This window comes from Octodon degus, unplaced genomic scaffold (assembly GCF_000260255.1).
Source record: "Octodon degus isolate 3935 unplaced genomic scaffold, OctDeg1.0 scaffold00091, whole genome shotgun sequence".
Classification (NCBI taxonomy): Eukaryota; Metazoa; Chordata; class Mammalia; order Rodentia; family Octodontidae; genus Octodon; species Octodon degus.
The window spans coordinates 1,141,108-1,162,362 of NW_004524667.1; the positions used below are offsets into that span (position 1 = coordinate 1,141,108).

At 34.3% G+C, this 21,255-nt stretch overlaps 1 protein-coding gene across 1 annotated transcript in view; it reads right to left on the reverse strand.

Moving 5' to 3' along the window:
• The window catches only part of Pde7a (phosphodiesterase 7A), a 175,822-nt gene that overhangs the window by 75,152 nt on the left and 79,415 nt on the right, over positions 1 to 21,255 (reverse strand). Inside the window, exons 2-3 of the mRNA XM_023722384.1 lie at positions 13,909 to 13,969; positions 9,884 to 9,967 (exon numbers count right to left, since the gene is read on the reverse strand). Coding sequence (XP_023578152.1) covers positions 9,884 to 9,967; positions 13,909 to 13,969 — 145 coding nt within the window. The remainder of the gene's footprint in view (positions 1 to 9,883; positions 9,968 to 13,908; positions 13,970 to 21,255) is intronic.

Genomic DNA, 21,255 nt, shown 5'->3' on the forward strand with positions numbered 1-21,255 from the left:
GTGGCTCAGGCTGCCTGAAGGGCAGGTCTGGTAAGGCAGGTGGAGCTGGGGATTGAACTGCGGTATCCTTCTCCTGACTGCCTTTACATAAGCAGGCACTTAAACAACTGAGCTAAGGGCAAGTCCCCAACGTCTTTGCCTTACTTATGTTTTCTATGGTTTTGAGTACTCTATCTTTCAGTAGATTGTTTTTCTAAAATGTTTATCTTTCACAGTTATCTTGACTTTTGGTAAGAACCAGAAATCACATGGTTCCAGAAGTTGTGGATAACACCAATGAAGGCAGACGATAATGTTATAAACCTGGTTTTCCAGTGGATGGCACTTGGCCATAGTAATGTTTACTGTATTTTTATCATACTTCATAAACACATTCATGAAAGAGGACTTCCAGGACTATTTCAGAAAATGGCAAGAATGATGTGATAAGAGTGTCAGAAACAAGGGAAAGTATTTTGAAAGAGATTAATAGCAATGTATCTTTTACAGTAATAAACTTTTAAAAGTGTAAACATTAACTATGTTTTGACATACATTATAAATATCTTTTGTTAGAAAAGATATAGCTCATAAAAATACAAATAATGGTCAAATAATGCTTCAGAAAACTTCCTCAGTAAGAGGTATCTGGAACAATGTTTCATTTTAGCATGAAGATAAGTCTAAAGGTAGCAAATACAATGCAAAAAAGCAAAAGCTAGTTAAGGGATGTCTATGATCTAGATATTTTAGAAAAGACTTAACCTAAAAATTACAGACATTATTTTTTAATTTTAAAGTTTTATTTATTATTTATTTTAGACATTATTAATTACAGAAGAATTATTGCACCAAAACTTCCAGGCTAGCCCTGGAGTTCAGATTTACACTAAATCTCTGGGAAACATGTCTTGGAAAACAGGACTCATGATCATCGAAATCTCCCCAACTTCTGCACCCAGGAGTATAAATAAGTCTCAGAATATCATCTTAGTCCGCACTCTCACAGTTCTTTATAAACAACCACAGAACTGGACTAACATCAGTTAACTAACAAATATGTGTTCTGAATACAATCTCATAATTTTTACACTGGCAGCTATCATTTTTTTTTTTTATTAAACTTCTGCTTACAGAAAAATTTCAAATACAAATACAAACACAAGTTGAAACACAAAATGTTGCAAAAGTAAAAACAGTGTAAGGAACACTCTTCTACTAAAATTTGCCATTGTTGATTGTGTGTGTGTAGACACCTGCATGTGAGGGTAGGTTATAAACGTTTACCCTTTTTGCTTTAGTGAATAACATTAAAATTTAACATTTTCCTATCATAAGCAAAGCCAAGGTAAATGCATTTTCATATTTCTAGTGACGAAACCAAAGAGGAAAAAAAGTTTAAAGTTCAATGTTCTTGATGCATGCTGACAAACCCCTTCTCAAGAGCCTGTAACAATTTAAACTCCTACCACCTGTAGCTTAACTAATCATCTCTTTAACTTACTAAACTTGATAGGAGTGTATATATTTAATAGTGGTCAGGTTGGTTGTTATGGGGGTTTTATGTTTTTCCATTCAACTGATTTTCTTCTCTTGCCTTTTCATCTCCTTTTAGAAACACTGTTTTAAAACTAGAAAATAATCATTTCATCTTTTTTATTCTTAAAGAAAATAAAAAATAGTAAAAAATATTAGAAATGATAGAGAATTTTACTGAAGAAAACAAGAGGAATTTGATAATGGTAGTTTATATTGTATAATGATTTCTTCAAATTAGTTGTTCAGATTACCAGATATAAGTATGCAGAATTGGTAGAAGAAATTTTATAGGAAATTAAAAAGGAGAAGAAAAAAAAATTAAGCATTAAGTACTCCTTTCAGTACACCAGCAGAAATCAGCATAGAAAACCTTCTAAAAGTCAAAACATGCTGGATAATAAGGTCTACAGCAAATCCCACAGTGAAAGTAAAAATGTATAGGACCTCCAAAAATAAAGGTTTTGGAAAAGGTCAACTCAAACCACAAAAACTCATGGCACAATAAACTGTACTGTCCACATGACAGAATTATTGTTACAGTCTTTATTATTAACTTATGTAACCGTTCTCTAACTGGCAAGCTATACTGGAACTCTGGCTCACAGTAGAATGATTATGTATAATGTAAGCCCAAATCTTATAATAAACTGTTTTTTAAAAATCTTAGCCAGGAATAGAGGCAATTCCTTAGTCTGTAAACCTAACTGCTTGGGAGGCTGAGGCAGGAGGGTCACAAGTTTGAGCCCAGCCTGGGAAATTTAGGCAGACAGTTTCAAAATAAAGTAAAAAGGGCGGGGGTATGTATCTAAGTTGGAGAACATTTCCTGGGCTCAATCTGCAGTACTGCTGAGTGAATGAATGAATGAATGAATAAAGGCTCAAAACTGAAGTACAGATACCTAATTTCAAGGTAAATTTAGTAAAAAACAATATTACTATCATTTTGAGACAGGGTCTTGTTATGTAGCTTAGGGTAGCTGGATTCACTATGTAACCTAGGCTACCCTCAAACTTGCAGTTATCCTCTTGCCTCAAGTGCTCGGATTATAGACGTGCACCACCATTCGTGGCACAAAAATCATTATTATGACCAACAAAGAGAAAATCATAATCCAGAAATAGGTTAAAACTACTTCAGCATCTAAAAACAAACCAGCAGCACCTCCCAAAGAGCACATATAAAAAATACTAAACTATAAATAATAGTTTTAACAAATATACTACTAGCTTACCATATTTCTTACTCTTGAGAAAGACTTGACTGAGTGCAAAGTGGAGGATGAAACAGGGCAACAAAGTCCTAAAAGTAAGGACAGTGGTCAGGAGAATGCTAGAGTAATCCCATACAAGGATGCTAAGGGCCAAGACGAGTGCAAAAGGCAAGGAGGACGGTGAGGAGATGGACATGGCAACTGCTTTAGTCGAAGGCAAAAGATTTATATGATCTGAAGAGAAGCCAGAGTATGGCAGCTATTTTAGAATGCAAAGAATATATGAGATTTAATGACAGATTGGATGTAAGTAACAAAAGAACAAAACCAAGAATTTTACAACAAAGAAATAATATGGTTAGACTAAAAGTAAACAGGTATAAAAAATAAGTAGTTTTTCTGTGTTTAATTCTTTTTTTGTGTGTGTGTGTTTTAGGGAAGGGTCTAAGGGTGTTCAGGGTCTCACTACTAGATCACACTTGTAGTAATCCACCTGTTTACAGCCTCCAAAAGCTGGGATTACAGGTGTACACCACCACACCCAGTCTCAATTGCCATTTCAGCATGCCTGGGGGAGGGGCCGGCATGGCAGGCCAGGAGATGGAACCCCTGGCCCCTGTGCCTTCTCGTAGGCACTTTAATCTGCTGAGCTATTTGGCCGACCCGGCCCTGTGTCTAATTCTTTTTTTTTTTTTTTTTTTTTTTTTTTTTTTCAGAACCGGGGATTGAACTCAGGCCCTTGTGCTTGCCAGAGAAGCTCTTATTCCAGAGTCATCTCCCCCGCCCCTCTGTGTCTAATTCTAATAAGGAATTAGACACAGAAAATTCTAGCTTCACTAAGTATAATATACCTATATCTAGTTTGCATTCTGCAAACAAAATATCTACTACTTTTATTTCAGCATGTATGTGAGCTTTTGTCATTGTGAAAAATAGTATTATTTTAAATTACATTAATGAGGGAAAAGGCACATTAAAATCTTTTCAATAATCAGTACCCCTTAAGTATGAAGTCATCCTGCAGAGTTGCTTCAGCATAGGACTTTGTGAAGTCTGAGATTATAAAAGATGAACAGGAATGTGACCTAATGCAAGGACACTTCACAGGAAAGTACAGAGAGGAAAGCTCCAATCTGCCTCCAAAAAATAAGCTCCTTCTCCTTCTTCAACTAATGAGAAAGGAAATGAAATATTCCATAAGAAGAAACCTTGAAATTCACAGCTGGAAAGAAGAGAATTACAGTCTGGCTAGTCCTGCAATCTGAGGCAGCACAAAATCAACAGCAGATAAATTCAAGTCTGAGGTTAAAATAAGGAAAAGATTTAAAAGCTGACTCCCACAGAGAACAAGTTCAGGCAAACCTGGAGAGCATTCAGAGAATTCAGCAGAAAAGATTGTTTGAAGATGGCTAACAGGTTTTAGTCACAGCAGGAGCACATACTCATTCTCTGATTAGATCACATTTCATAGAACACACTGGATTAAAAGTTTTAAGGAATTTTGAGCTGTGTGGTGAGCAAAACCTACTGCACCAGAGAAGGTATATATATGGCTAGAGTATTATTTTATGCTATTGGAATTCTTCTTGCTAAAAGTTTTAAAAGATTTTTTAAACTGATATTTACGGTAAGCACACTATACTTGCTTCTAAAATGATACATTTGCGCTATAAAATTATTCTAAATTTTCCTTTTTATAACCTGCAAGAGTATAAGAGCTGTAAAGTCTCTGGCCCTCAGGCTTGTAGAGAGGTAAACCATATGTAGCTTTCTAACATGTTGGAACTCCGTTTAGAACTCCTTTGCATCCAAAAGCTATTGATCACACCGAACAGCTGGGTATTGATGTTTACCATGATAATAACTAAAATTTTAATATTATTTATTCATTTAAAATATGATATAGATCATTTTAAAATATGTAAAAATTATTTTTGCCATGGATTTACCATCAATATTTTAATGGCAATTTAAAAGTATTACTTATAAATTTATAACTTCATAGATACATTGTAACTTCAACTTTATTATCAAATATATATGAGAGAATATTTCTATTTTACCAAATTCAGTTTTGGGGGTTATCTTTTTTTTTTTAAATTGCTAATTTAACAACTCAGTTTTTCATTGTAACTTTAAAATATAATTCTTTGATAATGGTGTTTGGTGTTTTCCTAATTAATTTTGTATATTAAACATATTTTCTGCTATGTTTACTAAAAGTACTTTTGCAAAATGCAGAATGATTAGAAAAATACTAAACCCCACCAAATTCATAACAAAATAATATTAACCAGGTATAATTATTATTGAGTAAATGTGAGGCAATGCTGAATCTTAGCTGTTATCAAATAAATACAAAGTCAGACAGTACTCTACATAAAGATATTACCTCTGTTTATTTGCTATAAGTTTGAACCCTGTCTTTTATTTAATGAAACAAAAAAACATGTAATGAAAGCCAAGAACATAGTTGCATGTCTGTAATCCCAGCAAGTGGGAGACTGAGCAAAGAGGGAAGAGGAAAGAGAGCCTAGGAGTTCCAAGGCCAGACAAGAAAGCACAATAAGGCTCCATCTTGCAGGGGTGGGGGGCACTAGTGAGAAGAATGACACCATTTTACACTTTTATAAATCACCTCATTGTCTAGCTATTTCTCATACATAACTGCTGTTACATTTGACATGAAGTGTCACATGTTATGTAACCTCACAATGTATTCCATTCTACCTTTGAGACAGAATAAAAGTGAAAAAACAAGTAATACCTTAGTGTTAATAAGAAAACATATAGTTTTAACTTCATGTATGCCTCAATGGTCTTGAGACATTTTGAATATTTCTAGTTTAGCTTATCTGTATTTTCTATATTCAGCTTTGATAAATTGCAACTTCCAAGAAAATTTTCAGGATTCCATAATTGTTTTAAATATATTTTAGGGTTACACAAAGGAATTCGATTTTTCACTTCCCTGTGTATCTATGGAAATTACATCCTCTAGAACTTTTTGAGTATGCATCTTAGCTTCATTTAATCGTTTCTTAAATTATCAATTAAATGTACACAATCAATAGTTTAAAACTATTTCCTAGTTTTACTTTTAGTTACTTAACACTACTTTTTTTTTAATCTTTGCTATGTTTTCTTCAGCTTTTCTTAGTTATCCCTTTTCTTCCCCTTAACTTCTTAATTGGGACTATATAGTTGACTTATTTTGCTCTTTTTCATTTTTCAATATGTTACATTTCAAAGGTTTTTATATGTAGTCTTTAATTGTCTTATAGCTTTGCTATTAATTTCTAGCTTCTATTTGCTCTTCTTTTGTAGCAAAACTCCTATGAACTGTCTGTACTTATCATATCTAATTCCTACTCTCTCTTAAATCTACTTTAATCTCAGGCTTCTGACCACCACCTTCACATAACTAAATTAACTATCGTTTCTCATCTTACCTGACTTATCAGCATAACATGACAAAGTTAATCCAGCAAATTGGATCTTTTTCATAATATCTGGTATGAAGATGAGCTGGGATTTATTTTCTTCCATGTGGATAACCATTTGATTAAGCACCATTTATCTTTTACCACTATTTGTCGCAAATCAAATACGACATATGTGTAGATGTATTTTAGTGCTACATAAAGTGCCATTATTTTGTCAGTCCTTGATCACTTTCACTTATTATTATACTTTATGAGCTTATATATTTAGGAGTAAGTTTTATAACTTGTATTTTTCCTGATTGTTTTAGCTATCTTTAGCTTTTTCAATTGTTATATAAGTTTTAAAATCAGCTTATTGATTCCACTTTAAAAAGTCAGCTTTTCATTTCACTACGCCTATATAGATTAAAGAGAAAAACTGACACCTTTAAATTTGAATCTTGAAATCCATAAATGCAGGTTATTCTTCCATTAATTGAAGTCTTTATTTTTTTTTAATTAGTTCATGTTTGCAGTATATAATGTTCACATTCACTCTGGGGAATTTGTACATGTACATAAGACATCTTAATTCTTCAGTTTTCGTCACCCTTTCCTCCTTCATTTCCTCATTTAGAGCTTTACTTTGTCTCTGTGAAGACCTAAGAGTTGTCTATGTCATCACACGTGTCTCAAATATTTATCCCTACATATGTGATTCATTGATGTAAATTAAATCACATATTATCTCAGTTTTGTCAGTGTTGCTTTACAGAAAAACAATTATGTATTGGCATTGTGTCCTCATCTAAATCACTGATTAATGCTAATCCTTTTCTGAGTAAATAACTGTAACATCCATAAATAAGAGCACTTTCTAATCTTTATCCTTTCATTTATTTTTCTTACATTACTGTGTTGGCTAGGACTTCTAAAACAAGTCTGAATAGAGAAAAAGTCTTGGTCTTTCCTCTCATTAAGAAAGTTCTAATACTGTATCATTAAATATGATGTTTGCTGTAGGTTTTGCAGATACCTTTCTTCAGAATACTTAAGTTACTGTTCTTATTCATAACTTGTTCAGAATTTTGATATAGAACAATGTTGAATTTCTTTTATTGGCACTTAGCACTGTCATTCCAGCATTTAGAGTATTGTTCTACCCATAATTTTTCCTTTATTCTATTAATGTAATGAATTATACTGGTTGTTTTTTCAATGTTAAAACCAAACTTACATTTGCTAAAATAATATAAACTGGATCAAAACATGTCTTCTAATATATTATGAGTTTAATTTAGTAACATATTGTTTAGGATACTTCCTCTACATTCATGAGGGATTTGGCTATGATTTTTGTTCTTGACATTTCCACATCAGACAGCAGTGTCATGATTATGATGGTTTTACCATAATAAACTATGATATGTGTCCTTTTCCTCTGTTCCCTAGAAGAATTTGTAAAATAAATTTTTGTTTGTTTTTTTGGCAGAACCAGGGATTGAACTCAGATCCTTGTGCTTGCCAGGGAAGCGCTTATTCTACTAAGCAAGAAATTGTATTTCGACAGTTATTTTTTTCCTCCGAGCACACAGAACTATCTTTTTGTTGTCTTCTAGCTTCTTGGTTTCTGTCCACACTGAAGCATCTCTGCCTTAACACCACCTCACAGGTCAGCCCCTCGGCCTGCCCTACTGTGGTCTGCACAGCACAACCCTCACTCCCTGCTGCTATCCCAGGATGCTGAGAATGAAGCTGCCCCAAAGCTGGTGCATCCAATGGAGTTACTGATCAATCTGGAGGAGTGTGAGAGAAAATATCAGGAATCTGTTTCAGCCAATTATAAAACTGTTCCTTTAAAGACCTTTTTTTCCCCCCATCTCTCTCACTACTTTTAATGTTTTCCCTTTAACTTTGGTTTTCAGTTATAATGGGGATATATAGGTATAGTTTTCTTTTAATGTTAATTTGCTTGAGACTTATAATGTTTCTTACATCTATGCCTTCAGAGTACAGCATTTTAGAGGCTCCAGTCCCAGGTAATGACATGAGAAAAGCCATGGCCCTAGATGTTAACTCAGTGAGGCCAACCCTGCCATCTCTAGCTTTTAAAACCATCCCAAATGAAGACCAAGATATTATACAGCACAAGCAAGTCAAATCTGTTGGATGCTAAGTCAATTCCTTAAGCTTAAGAACCATGTACATACAAAAGGTAGTTGTTTTATATTGATAACCTAGGAGTTATTACTATTGGAAGAATAAACCACAAGGAGGTCCTGAGTATTTCTGCACATTTTTACTATGTTTCAAGAATGAAAACTATTACCAGTTTTTATCTGGGTTATTTCTCTGGGCTAACGTTACAGCTAGCAAACTGAAAGCAATTCTTCTACCCAGAGCTACAAGTACTACAAGTCACAAAACCAACTAAATATAAACATTGATTGAGATAGTTCAAAGGTGATTTTATTTTTAGGGTACAAGTGGCATTTTGGGGTTCCAACCTAAGCACAGAAGGTTTACAACCACTAACTCCTCAACTTTAGCAGGCTCTAAACACCTGTTTCTGTTTCTCTAGCCAAAAGTGCCTCTCAAAACTCTGCTCAGCTTCTTAGAATCAGCACAATGCTCAGGGTAAGGGTGGCTCGAAATGCTAGGGTCATCTTTCTCTGCCTTATTAATATTCTAACGCATTCAAATTCGTCTTATATTTTGTCCACTTTTCTCAGTGCTTAGAGTGTTCACTCAAATCAAGAACTTCTTTTTTTTTTACCTTTCTGTTCTCAATGGTCTAGACACACACACAATGTTTTCTTTTGAAGTATGCATTCTACCAATATCTTTCTCTTTCTTTTCCTGTACTGGAACTCAGGACCTTGTACTTGCTACGCTGATGCTCAAGCCGCTGAGCTATATCCCTGGCCCTCTACCATTATATTTAAAAGTGACACACATTGTCCAATAAACCAAAAAGATAACACCTTGGGAACTTTATAAATACCACTTGCACAAAAACATTTTGTCTGAAGCAAGGAAAACAAACTATTTGTAATGAATTTATTAAAAAAAATCTTTTAAAGATTTTTCCATTACATTTTCACAATTTCCAAGTTCATCTGTGTTCTTACAGTTCTGCCTGAAAAGCTTTCCTGCTTACTTGTTCTTTCTTTAAGATTAACCCTTCTTAATTTAAGAATAATTTACTAAGTAATTTTACAATTAATTTAGAAAAGAGAAAAAAAAACATTTCAGCTATTCATATTTTAATTATGTCATTACTTATTTTTAAAAAATCTATTTATTTATTTATTTGCAGTCCCAGAGATTGAACTCAGGATCTTGTGCTTACCAGGCTAGCACTTATTCTACTGAGCTATCTCCCCGGCCCTATGTCATTACTTATTGATAACTGAACTATCGATATTTTAATACCTTTCTTTTGTAATCATTACACACTACTTTGGGGGTACCAGGAATCAAACACAAGACCTTGTGCTTGCCAGGTAGGCACTTGTCCTGCTGAGCTATGTCCTCGGCCCTTTATCATTAAACATTTATTAACATTATCTAGAAACTGAATGTCACAACCTAAAGGTTTTTAAATATTTCAACACAATATAGTTTTTAATTGTCTTCCTCTTGCCTTAATAAAACTACATAACTTTATGAAGACCCGAAGTTTAGTTTTGAAAGTCTGGGAGAAACACTATGACTACCAACACTTACAGTGAAAAATACGGAAGTCAATGTAGGGATGAGAGCCTCTTCTTTCTGACTCAAATCCTGCTCGGCTCCTTACGCGTACATCTCCTGGAAGAATAAAATGGAAGTTTAGAAGGCTATCATTAGTGGAGAAGCTTCCACATGCAAAGAAGGGCTATGTAATATTATAAAAGAATGTACAATATACTCATGATATAATAGCAATGGGTTCTATTGAAGGGGTTAGCAAGTTTTCAGTACTGAGTTATAAGGCTGGATAAGGATAATTTTTTAAAAAATTTACTCCCACAATAATAATAATAATTATTGTCTTTGGTTTAAAGCAAGGCAGGCCTTAAAGGATAATTCAAGTATATGATAGTCCAACCTAACATCACATGGAGCTAAAAGAGAAATAAATTCTGTTTTATAGGAGATAGATAATCCTCAGAACAAAACCTTAAATAGCCACAGCAAGAAGTAAATGTTCATTAAATGTCAACTCTGCGTCTAGCATTATATTATGGCTTATAAGAGACATGAAAAATAGAAAAATACATTATTTACTTTCAAGTATAAAGTTTACAATTTCATAAATATATAGCAAATTAAGTTGCCATGTCCTGTTTGATTCATCTTTTTTTATGTCACTGTTAATGGCATGTTCCAGGTTTCTGGCTGGTTAAAGTTTGGGTTTTATAAGTCAGTGATGCTCTTACATGTATGCACATGACATAAAGATTAATTCTTTATATAGCAACATGACCATGGCAACCATGTACCAAGTACTCTTTTTGTCTTATAGAAATGGTCTTGCTGAATTCCCTAACAAAGTTCAGGCAATTTTAATTTCCACTTTACACATACAGAACCTGGAGTCTGAGAATTTATTTCATTTATTTATTTTTTTATCTGCTTCTTTAATTCCCCTTTGGTATGTACTTTAACATATTTATGAATTCCAGGGATAAGGCTATGGGAGTCTTTGAGAGATAATTATTCTTTTTTTAAATTTCTTTTTTTAATTATTATTTTTTTATTTTTTAATAGATTGCAAATTGAAAATAAATTATTTACAAACATAAATGAATATAACAACAAAAGTTGTCCAAAATAAAAATGAAGAAAGAATTTACAGATCAGTCATAGTAGTTCACTGTCAAAGCCAAGAAACTTATATTTATATAATTAGAATTCTCAAAGTAGACAGGAGTAGGCAATAAATATTTAAAGATTTAAAATTTCTGAATTTAGTTCAACTTATAATACCATATTTCCAAGAAAAATGAACCTTTAACTCTGAGAATTTAAATAGCATTCTCCATGCCACAAAGTTAGTGCAAACTTAGTCCCGGAGGCTTCAAAAACAGCACTTTTTTATTACATTTTTACAGCCTCCAAGCATATAACTGCAATTCTTCAGCCCCATCCCCATACTTCTGCAGTTCTATCTGGAAAGCTTTTTCGTTCCTGTTTGTTTCCCTAGGTAATTACATTCCTTCCATCAGATTAATTTCATCTACATGACTGTCCCACAATGACTGACCATCTTTCATGTGGTGATCTCCCTCATACTGTAACAAAGGTTTAATGAACAATATATGCAGCAGGCATTGAACAGACAGCACTGAACAATATACTGAAAGTCCTTGCTCAAGATGTTTATCTTCTCATTGAATGAGACAAAACAGAAAATACATAACTTCATTCTACAGAAGATGTTAAGAAGTTACATGGAGAAGCCTGAAAGGTAAAGGGGAGGAAGAAACAGGGGGAGGGGTGATTCAACAGTGTGGTCAAGGACATCCCCACTGAAGAGGATGCAGATGAGCATAGACATGAGGGAAAGGAGACGGTGAGCCCTAGGTGTCAGAGGGAAAAGGCTTCCAACAATAAAGGACAGCGGGGACAAATTCCCTGAGATAGTTGTATATTTGGTAGGTTCAAAAATAGGCAGAGGCCAGTATGGCAGGAGGTTGGAGAGTGAAAGAATTGGTAGGAGGTGAGGTTGAAGAGCAAATATGGCCACTGTAACCTGGGCCTTGTGGCCATTATTAACAGCTCTGGTTATTACTGTAACATAAAAAGCCATCAGAAGATTGTGAACAGAGTAAGATTCCTCTGGCTGCTATGATTAGAATAGACAGGTGGACACAGTATCAGGTATTTTATGGCCTCATGGAATAGACAGGACCAGTTAGAGAACAAACACAAGGCAATATGGTTTAGACTGCTGTGGTAATAACATCAGCTGATAAGATTCTACATGTATATTGGAGGGTTTAGCTGATGACTTAGACATTGAGTATGTAAGAGAAGTCAGAAATGACCCTATGTTCTTGGCCTGACAATTGGAAGACTAGAGTTACAATTACTGATATGGGAAAAGACTACCAAACAAAGACAGCTGGAGAACACAAACTAGTGTTTGTTCATTTGTTTGTGTTAAGATATGCTAAATTAGAGGTATCCAAACATACTCACGTGGAGATGTTTTTAAAAATTAAAGAGAAAGGGTGATCAAAACACATGGTAAATTTTAAATTTCAAAAAATTCAGTATAGTACAAGTACATATTACTATTAACCCTTCTCACTTCAGAAACTTTCCAGTCATTCTTGTTATTCTGTGAAGCAGTTTTAGAATTCCTTTGTGTCTTCATAACATGTGATTAAAAAATATGGTAAATGCTGCTGCAAGTACTATTCAGCGGAAAGGCAGGCCAATAAAAACATTAAGGTGTATCCTCACATTTACTTTATTCACAGGATTGGGCACTGTGTAACAGTGGTTCTTCCCCAAAGTCAAAATAACCATGAAAAATAAGTGTTTTAAACTAATTCAAGATATTAAGGCACCCACACTAGCACAGCTAGATGTCCATGGAATAACACTTCTAGAATTGCTTCAGAAAGCGGCAAGAATGACAGATAAGTATTTTTTAGGGAGGAGGGTATATTTTGAGAGGTATGAATATCAGTGTGTCTTTCAGTCTACTAAGTTTTTAAAAATTTAAATGTTCCCTTTATTTTTTAATAATACGATCTATCAAAATACCTAGAGCTATTTTAAGTATAAGAGAATCCTAAACATGTTTGCAGAATGAGATACAAGAGGTAAAGAGGAAAAGGCTACATATTTATGAGAAAAAAAAATAAGTACAAGAGCAGAACAGAATTGAGGCAGGTAAGACATAGAAAGTAGATTAAAGGGGAAAAAAAGAACAAAATCAAAGCCTTGTGGAATATTTACACTTAAAAAATTAGAGGTGGTGAAAAATAAAGATTGCGCAATACATTAAAGACAAGAATTCGAAGCATGAGGAAAGGAACTACAGGAGACTCCTCTAACAAATGCTGAGTAAATCTGCCTTTTGGAACCTTAATATACATACAATCAACAGTGTGAATTAAAGTGCAAGGGGTCACTGAGTGTACGGCTCAGGAGAGAGCTCTGACAAAGAGGAAAAGAAAAGTTATACATAGATTTACGCATTAGTCCACTGCGAACAAAGTATCTCCAGAGACAAGTCTGTCTGATCAGGCATTTTATGGCCTCATCGTCATCCATGTTAGCACTCCTCTTCATTTAGCAACTCTAAAAAACGATTTTTGATGAAGAATGTTCAAAAATTGGCTTAAAATTGTGTACTAATGATATGGGCATGTGGCCCACTGCAGTAAGCCCTGCACTCTGGGAAACTGAGGCAGGAGGATCACAAGTCTAAATTCAGCCTGGGTAACTCAGTGACTTAGCTAGAACCAGTCTCAAAAACAAAACAAAACAATGACAACAACAACAACAAAACAGCACCAAGGAAAGTGTCCTAGTTAATAAGCCAGAGATTTCTCAATTACCTATACCTCTAAAATGTCTTTCTTTATTCATACCATATTCAAGACTGGTTTTTAGACTTTAAGTTTGATGCAACAGATTATCTCTTCTACAAACAGTTATGAAAAACTACCTAATGAAAGATACACCAACCTCAAATAATAATATAGGATAACCACATTAACTGAAAACACTAAAAACCAAATAGTGCTTACCTAGCATACGAATGTATAATGCAGTCTGATCAGAACTGTCATAGGAAATAGCTCCACGCCTCTAGGAAAAAAAAAAAAAAAGACATTTTAATACATGACAATGAAATGTAATCTGAAATTCAATTTAGAGAAACAGATTATATATTACTTGTGAAGCACTGTGTAAGAGAAGCTGGGCATATAAAGAAAATTAGATATGATATCTGCTCTGGAAATGTCTAATTGAAGGATAAACAAATACTTCTCTTTTTAAAATTTTTCTTTCTTTTTATTCATTTATTGGCTACAGGGTCTCACTATGCAGCTCAGACTCACAGTGATCTTCCTTTCTCAGCATCCCCAGCGCTGGGATTACAGGCATGTGCCACCATGTCCAGTTTCAGGGTCAGCACAGTAACCTGGGGTTCTGATGCCAGCATGGGGATCAAACTCAGGTCTTTGTGCTTGCCAGGCAGCCACTTAGACCGCTGAACTATCTCCCCATCCCTAGACAAATACTTCTAATACAATATAAAGTACATAGTAAGCATTATAAAAGCAAATATAGAGTGGAAATGATCTGTGAGCGACATCCAAATTGACTTTTTTTTTTTTTTAATGTGGTACTAGGGACTGGATCCAGGGCCTCTGCACTGCAGATACATTCCCAGGCCTTTTCTTTATTATTATTTTTTTAATTTTGAGACACGGTCTCATGGAATCACTAAATTGCCCAAGTGGGGCTCAAGTTTGTGAACCTTCACAAAATTTAACAAATTTCCCATTAGACTATAAGCTCTGTGGAGGCAAAGACTTTGTTCACCAGTGTATTGCCAGATCTAAGACAAATTTGAATGTTCAGAACAGAGCCTAGCACAATCTTGACAGTAATCTTGAATTAAAAGGTTGAATAGTTTTTTAAAAGCAGAAGTAAATGAAACTAGGACTATGAAATTAATATACAAAAAGGAATAGTACTACAAAGGAATGGGAAAACAAAATAGACTCTAGAAATAAAGAATATACAGTAATATTGAATATGATAAAAATACAAGACAGGGCTGGCGAGATAGCTCAGCTGTCGAAAGTGCCTGCTTAGGCAAGCTTAGGCAGGAGCAGGGGACTGTGGTTCCATCTCTGGAACCATGTGCTGTGCCAGCCCCACCCTTACGGTGGGCTGAGCTGGCCAAAAATAAATAAATAAAAATAAAATAAACTACAAGACAAAATCTGTGTAGGAAAAATTATTTATTAATAAGCACAAAGAAAAATGCTCAACTTTATTCAAAAGAAAAATACACATTAAATTCATAATTTGCATTTTACTATTGGATTAATGATCTTCACAAAATTCTGACACAGGGTTTACAGCACCCCCCCCATCTACAAATCTCAAGGGAAAGATAAAGTTTCAAAATTACACTTATAGGGGGCTGGGGAGATAGCTCAGTAGAATAAGTGCCTGCCTGGCAAGTGCAAGGTACTGAGTTCAATCCCAAGTACCACAAAAAAAAAAAAAAGGTGTCATCAAAATTACACTTACAAAGATTTAGTTTGCAAAACTCCCCAAACCTTAAATTATATATTTAATGCTTATGACTTAAGAGAAAATTGTCAATTAAAATCTTCCATGACTTCATGTATTCTGTTTTAAAAAGTTCATGAAATGTAAAAGAAATAGACATTTCAAACAAAAATAAATTATCAACACTGCTTGTCTTTAAAGATAGTGATGGACACAAATGTAGAGAACCTTTCAATGTACAGCTTTATACTTCGTTTTTGTAGTAAATACAGCCATTATCATCACAAATTAAAAATAAAAATACTTTACAAAAAAAAGCATGATCACAAATGTCAAATGACTGCAATGTACAGAACACACGTCCAGTATCCTGCTTACCATGTCTTCTAACAATACAAAAAAGGGTAATGAAAATCATCTCGATTATCAGTTATGACACACTAAAGTTATTTTATGGTACTCATTTAGACTTATTTACAGGATCACTAATTTATATATTTAAAAGATAGGATCTATATTAGCTTTAGCAAAAACTCAACAAACAAGGAAGAATCCAATTTTAAGTATATATTAACAAATTACTTAAGAATGTGAAAATTACTCAAATCTTTCCATTAATTGAAAAATATTAAGTAAGGCTGGTCTACAAATATTTAGCTTACATGCCATATTGAAACACAAGACATTCAATCACCTAATAGAAAACTTGAGCAAAATAAACAGTGGTACTTCAGATGTATTCACTGGGATTTAAAACATGACTGTCTTTACAAGTTATGTATTAACTTATATTGTGAACGACTTTTATGCTTTTTGTCATCTTCCTTCAAGTCAAATCTTTATGGAAGAGTGACTCATCCTGATTCAAGGTGAGTGAGTGTCTTACCAGGGCTCTCAGAATTCCTATGAGCGCAGCAGTGGAGTCTTTGGAACTTACAGTTTATTTTTACTAAATAAATCCAAGTGAGACAAAACTTTTTTTAAGGAATAAACTTTAAAAATTGTCTGAGCCCATCAATGAGTACTACCTGAGAAAATCATTTATCTCCTTAAGGATTAAGAGTACAATAAATATTACTAAGTTCTTCCATTAAGCAATCTAGGTAGAAAAACCTAAAATAATTCCTTTTAGAAAAATATACTATAAATTGTGAACTGGGACAATGAAATTTTACTTCCACATTAAAATTATTATTTTAAAAAATCTGTGCTTTATATACTAAGTATGTTGCACATACTTAATAGTTCTTTAAAGATTACCATTTTTTAAAACTATGTATTAGTAGAACTTTACTCTTAATAAAAACAGTAAAACAAATCTCATTGAAGTCCTGTGTCCCAGGTCAGTCACAACATACTCTGGGCTAGCATCCACATTCCCACCTCACCTAACCAGTGAATGGAAATAACTGAGGCTCCTACTCGTGACTCTTCTAATTTAGCCATCCTGGGAACAGCTTGTAAAGCAAACTAGTATAGGTCAAAACATGGGCGAGGCCGAGCTAATCAGAAACTGACAGCCACAGCACAAACAAGTTAAACTGTAAGGTTCCAAAGACTCCACTGCTGTGCTCACGGGCATTCTGAGAGCCCTGGTAAGACACTCACTCACCTTGAATCAGGGTGAGTCACTCTTCCATAAAGATTTGACTTGAAGGAAGATGACAAGAGGCATAAAAGTCGTTCACAATATTAGTTAACATATAACTTGTAAAGACAGTCATGCTTTAAATCCCAGTGAATACATCTGAAGTACTACTGTTTATTTTGCTCAAGTTTTCTGTTAGATGATGGAGCACACACAAAAAAGTGTATTTTTCTTACAATGTAAGGCAATAACAGCAAATGTTCAGTGCCTTCATGCAAAATTTCATTTCATCCAAATAAGAACTCCATTACTGTAAAGGAGTTAGCTTGTTGCATTTGTAACTAGTGAACTAATGAGTAAAGTGCTTAAACACTGTAGCACTCAATAAAAATTCTGGTAACACAAAAAAAACAGTACTATATAAGCAATACCATAAGCACAACCAAAGTTCCAAACCACTTTTCTCTCATAAAGTACAGTAAGTTTTCTCAAAGTATATACACCTTACATCTGTGAGAAAATTTTGCTTGTGCTTGACTCTCTAATGTATTCCAATACTGTACTGCTTCACTTCCCATTCTTCCTCTCTCTAGTATTTTTTGAAATAAGATCACTGGCATTCTTTAGTTTAAAATTTAGTTTTCTGGTGGACAGTTTAAAATTTCACAATTCAACTAGTACATTATTAATATTAACTTGACCTTCATTCCATAATATGGCAAGTCAATCAAAAAAATAAAAACCAAGTAAATAGCTGCCAGTACAAAAAAAAAATTCTTAACTTTTAAAACACTAGAAGTTTTTGCCATGTTTTGTTTCTTGGAGAGATTTTTTAAATTATATTTACTAAAAAGAACACTTCAAGTAAGATACAGCATGCTTAAAAGGCAAAAATATGAAAAATTACATAGCAGGATTAAAAAATCGTGCTTGAAAAAGCAAACTAAGTTTAGCGAAGTGGTGCTTAGCAAATACTTACAGGCTTATACATTTAAATTTAACACTCCTCAATATCTCAATATGGAAAGAAAAAGACGGATGGCAGATGAAAGATAAAATCATTTTTATACAAGAATAAAAAATTTCAAATAGTATAATCTTAAATATTTCTTTAGTTTTAGACTTTTGTCCACATGGCAGTTGGCCAGTTAGCATTCTATCAAGTATTTCTCAAGCCTGATGTTCAGTATTAAACTTCAAAAACAAATATATTTTTGTCAGTATAATATAGGTAAGGCATACATTTTTAATAGAAAGAACTTAAGAAAACATGACAGAGGGTGGAGATTTAGTATTTCAAAAGCTTATCACTATTTGTAAATAATAATTACAATTTAAAACATAAGCAATAGTAATTTTTCTACAAAAGAGAATGTTTAAAATGTGTAAACCTGAAGTCTACATCCATTTTATATTATTAAAAGTTGGCCTTCTTCAATTATAAAAACATCTTCAGGGAATGACACTGAGAAAAAAGCTACTTTGATAGGAATGATACCATAAAAAGCCCTTGAGAAGGAATAAAGTGAGGTAAAAATAAAAATTACAAATAAAAATTTTAAGCATTTTAGCTGACAGGGAGAATTCCTAACTCCTTTAAGCAATGAAATAAAAACTGATGCAAAAGAAGAAAATTATGTAGCTATATCATTCCTTTCAAATATGCAAATTAATGATTAGTGTCACAATCCCCAAAATAAAGATGGCCTACCTTAGACGTGATCCACTTGATAAGAACCAAGGCCAGACACCAGATCAATGTAATTCCCATTGGATCAATCAAAAGCCTGCTGCATAATCTCTCCCCCCCAGTGAGCAACGAGAAAGAAAGACTCCTCAGGAGTCTGATAAATAAGCAGCTGTCCGGAGGCAGCAAAGGGGGGCACTGACTGCCATAAGCCTCAGGCAGCTGCTTTCCACCAGGGATCACCTGACCCCAGTGAGAATGCAGAGTCCAGCCAATCTTCTTGCCCAGCGCATGCCTAATGCCACAATCCTAGTGCTGGGGCAGCACAGCTTAAGTAATGTTGGAAGAGGGGAAATTTTCCTAACTGACCCAACAATCTCACAAAACAGAGAGACAAAAGGTCTCACGTTGCAAATGATTTTCAAAGAATATTTGGCAGGACTAAAAATTTCCTCATTCTTTTCACATAGACCTGTTTCACAGGCTTGAGATTCTTGCATTTAGAAATATTAATGTATTTTACTATTTTTAATTTTTAGCATCAAATTTCAACCTTTTATTTCTTTTGAATTACTTTGTGAATGTTAAGAGGCTACCATAAATATTGCCTGTGCTACTTCATAATTTGCTCATTCTGGGTCTACTGAAAAAGGCAAGTGTAATAGTGTATTTTCAAGTAATTTAAGTTACTTATTTATTTATTTACTTTTTGTGGAGCCGGGGATTGAACTCAGGCCTTTGCGCTTGCCAGGGAAGCACTTATTCCACTGAGCTATCTCTCCAGCCCAAAAGTGTATTATTTTCAACCTCCCTCAACAATCTAGTTTATATTTTGATACATGTTATACTCTCATGACTGTCTAATAAACTGTGGCTCCACTCATTCATCTTCATGACCTCCCTCTGCAGCTAGCAGTACACAGGTAGTACTGCAGAGAAAAAGGGTGTCATCAAACATATTTGTTGAATTCAAGTATTCAGCAAATATTTATGAAGTTTTTATTATGTGCAGAACCTATGCCAGATAGCAAGGATATCACCCAGCAAATCACCCAGTAAATATAGACATGGGTCCTGACTTTGTGACACAGTTCAAAGTCTGCATTAATCAAATTATGCAAATAAACACAAAATTGCAACCGTAACAAGTCTCACCAAAGAACTGCCAGAACTGCCAAGGAGCCCGGATTTACATAAGGAACATCTTTTCAAAGTCACAGAAATGTCCCTGAGCTGAAACATGATGGGGCAAGATCATGGAATAGAGGGGTAAGAACCATCATGCAACCAAAAGTGGAGGAAAGAGGGCCAAGGAGTGAAGCAAAACCAGGCAGGTTAAGTACAAGAGGGAGAAAGCAAGCCCAGGCTGACTAGAGGGCAGAAAGGTGGGTACCGATGGGGCTGCAGTCATAGGGAACAGAGGTCAGGCCTGCAGGGCCTCTTCCTAGAAGCCTTGTAGAAGTGTCTTCTGTTCATCCTGCTAATAAGTTCAGCAGATTCTGATTTCAGAAACAGTACTGTGGTTGCATAACTAAGTAGGGCTGGGGCTGAGGTACACTGAGGCTGCCATTGCAGAGGTTCTGGAGAGAGGCAACAAGAAAGAGCATGGACTGACAAAGAAATAAGTAATTGGAGGAAGACAGGCTGTATCTATCCAAAGGCTATGTATGTAGTCCAGAGGAGACAAAGTCATCTGCATATGCACAGTTAACAAAGAATGGCTCTAAAATATTCAAAAAGAGCCCATAGTTTAAATAATGATGCTATTTTCATTACCTAATCCTTAGCACTAGGAGTTTACTTATAAAAAATTAATTCTATGTGTCAAAATGAAGTACAAATTAATGTTATGTCTAAATATTTTCCTAAATTGAAATCATTTATAATACATGGTCACAGAAATTTTACTTCCTGTTACACAACTAACAAACTATAATGCTCTAATCCTCACATGAAATAAGGACTGGATTTGATGTGATACCAACTGGAAGCCTTTGATTCCTATTTCAGTCAGATTAGGCGATCAATCAACAAGATATTCAGGAATGGGACAGAGCAACACAGTGTATTTTAGCATAATATTCATAGGTGGGAGGTTGTGCAGCCAGGGCCAGTGGCTAGCAAGGACTTCAAGGTTATTTCCTGCCTCTCTGGCCTGAGTAGCGTACTACGAATTAGCTCATTGCCATACCATGATGCTTTCACCCTTCCAAACTTCTCTTACAACCAGTGGCTTGAACAGTGTTAATATTCTAAGAAGCAAATATGGTATTACTGCACTGTTTTTCATACACTACTTAAATATTATTATAAAGGTCTTTTTGGCTTTATGGAAGCATAAAATTTTCTTTTAGTCTAAAAGAGAAAGACTGAAAGAGAAAGAAGGGAATGGAGTAAGTTCTTAGTAGTTCTCTCATTTAAGTGAATTTCTGTTTAAGATTTTTTTTTTTTTCTACCATCTCAAAACTCTACTGGAAAGAAAGAAAGAAAAAAAGAAAGAAAGAAAGAAAGAAAGAAAGAAAGAAAGAAAGAAAGAAAGAAAGAAAGAAAGAAAGAAAGAAAGAAAAG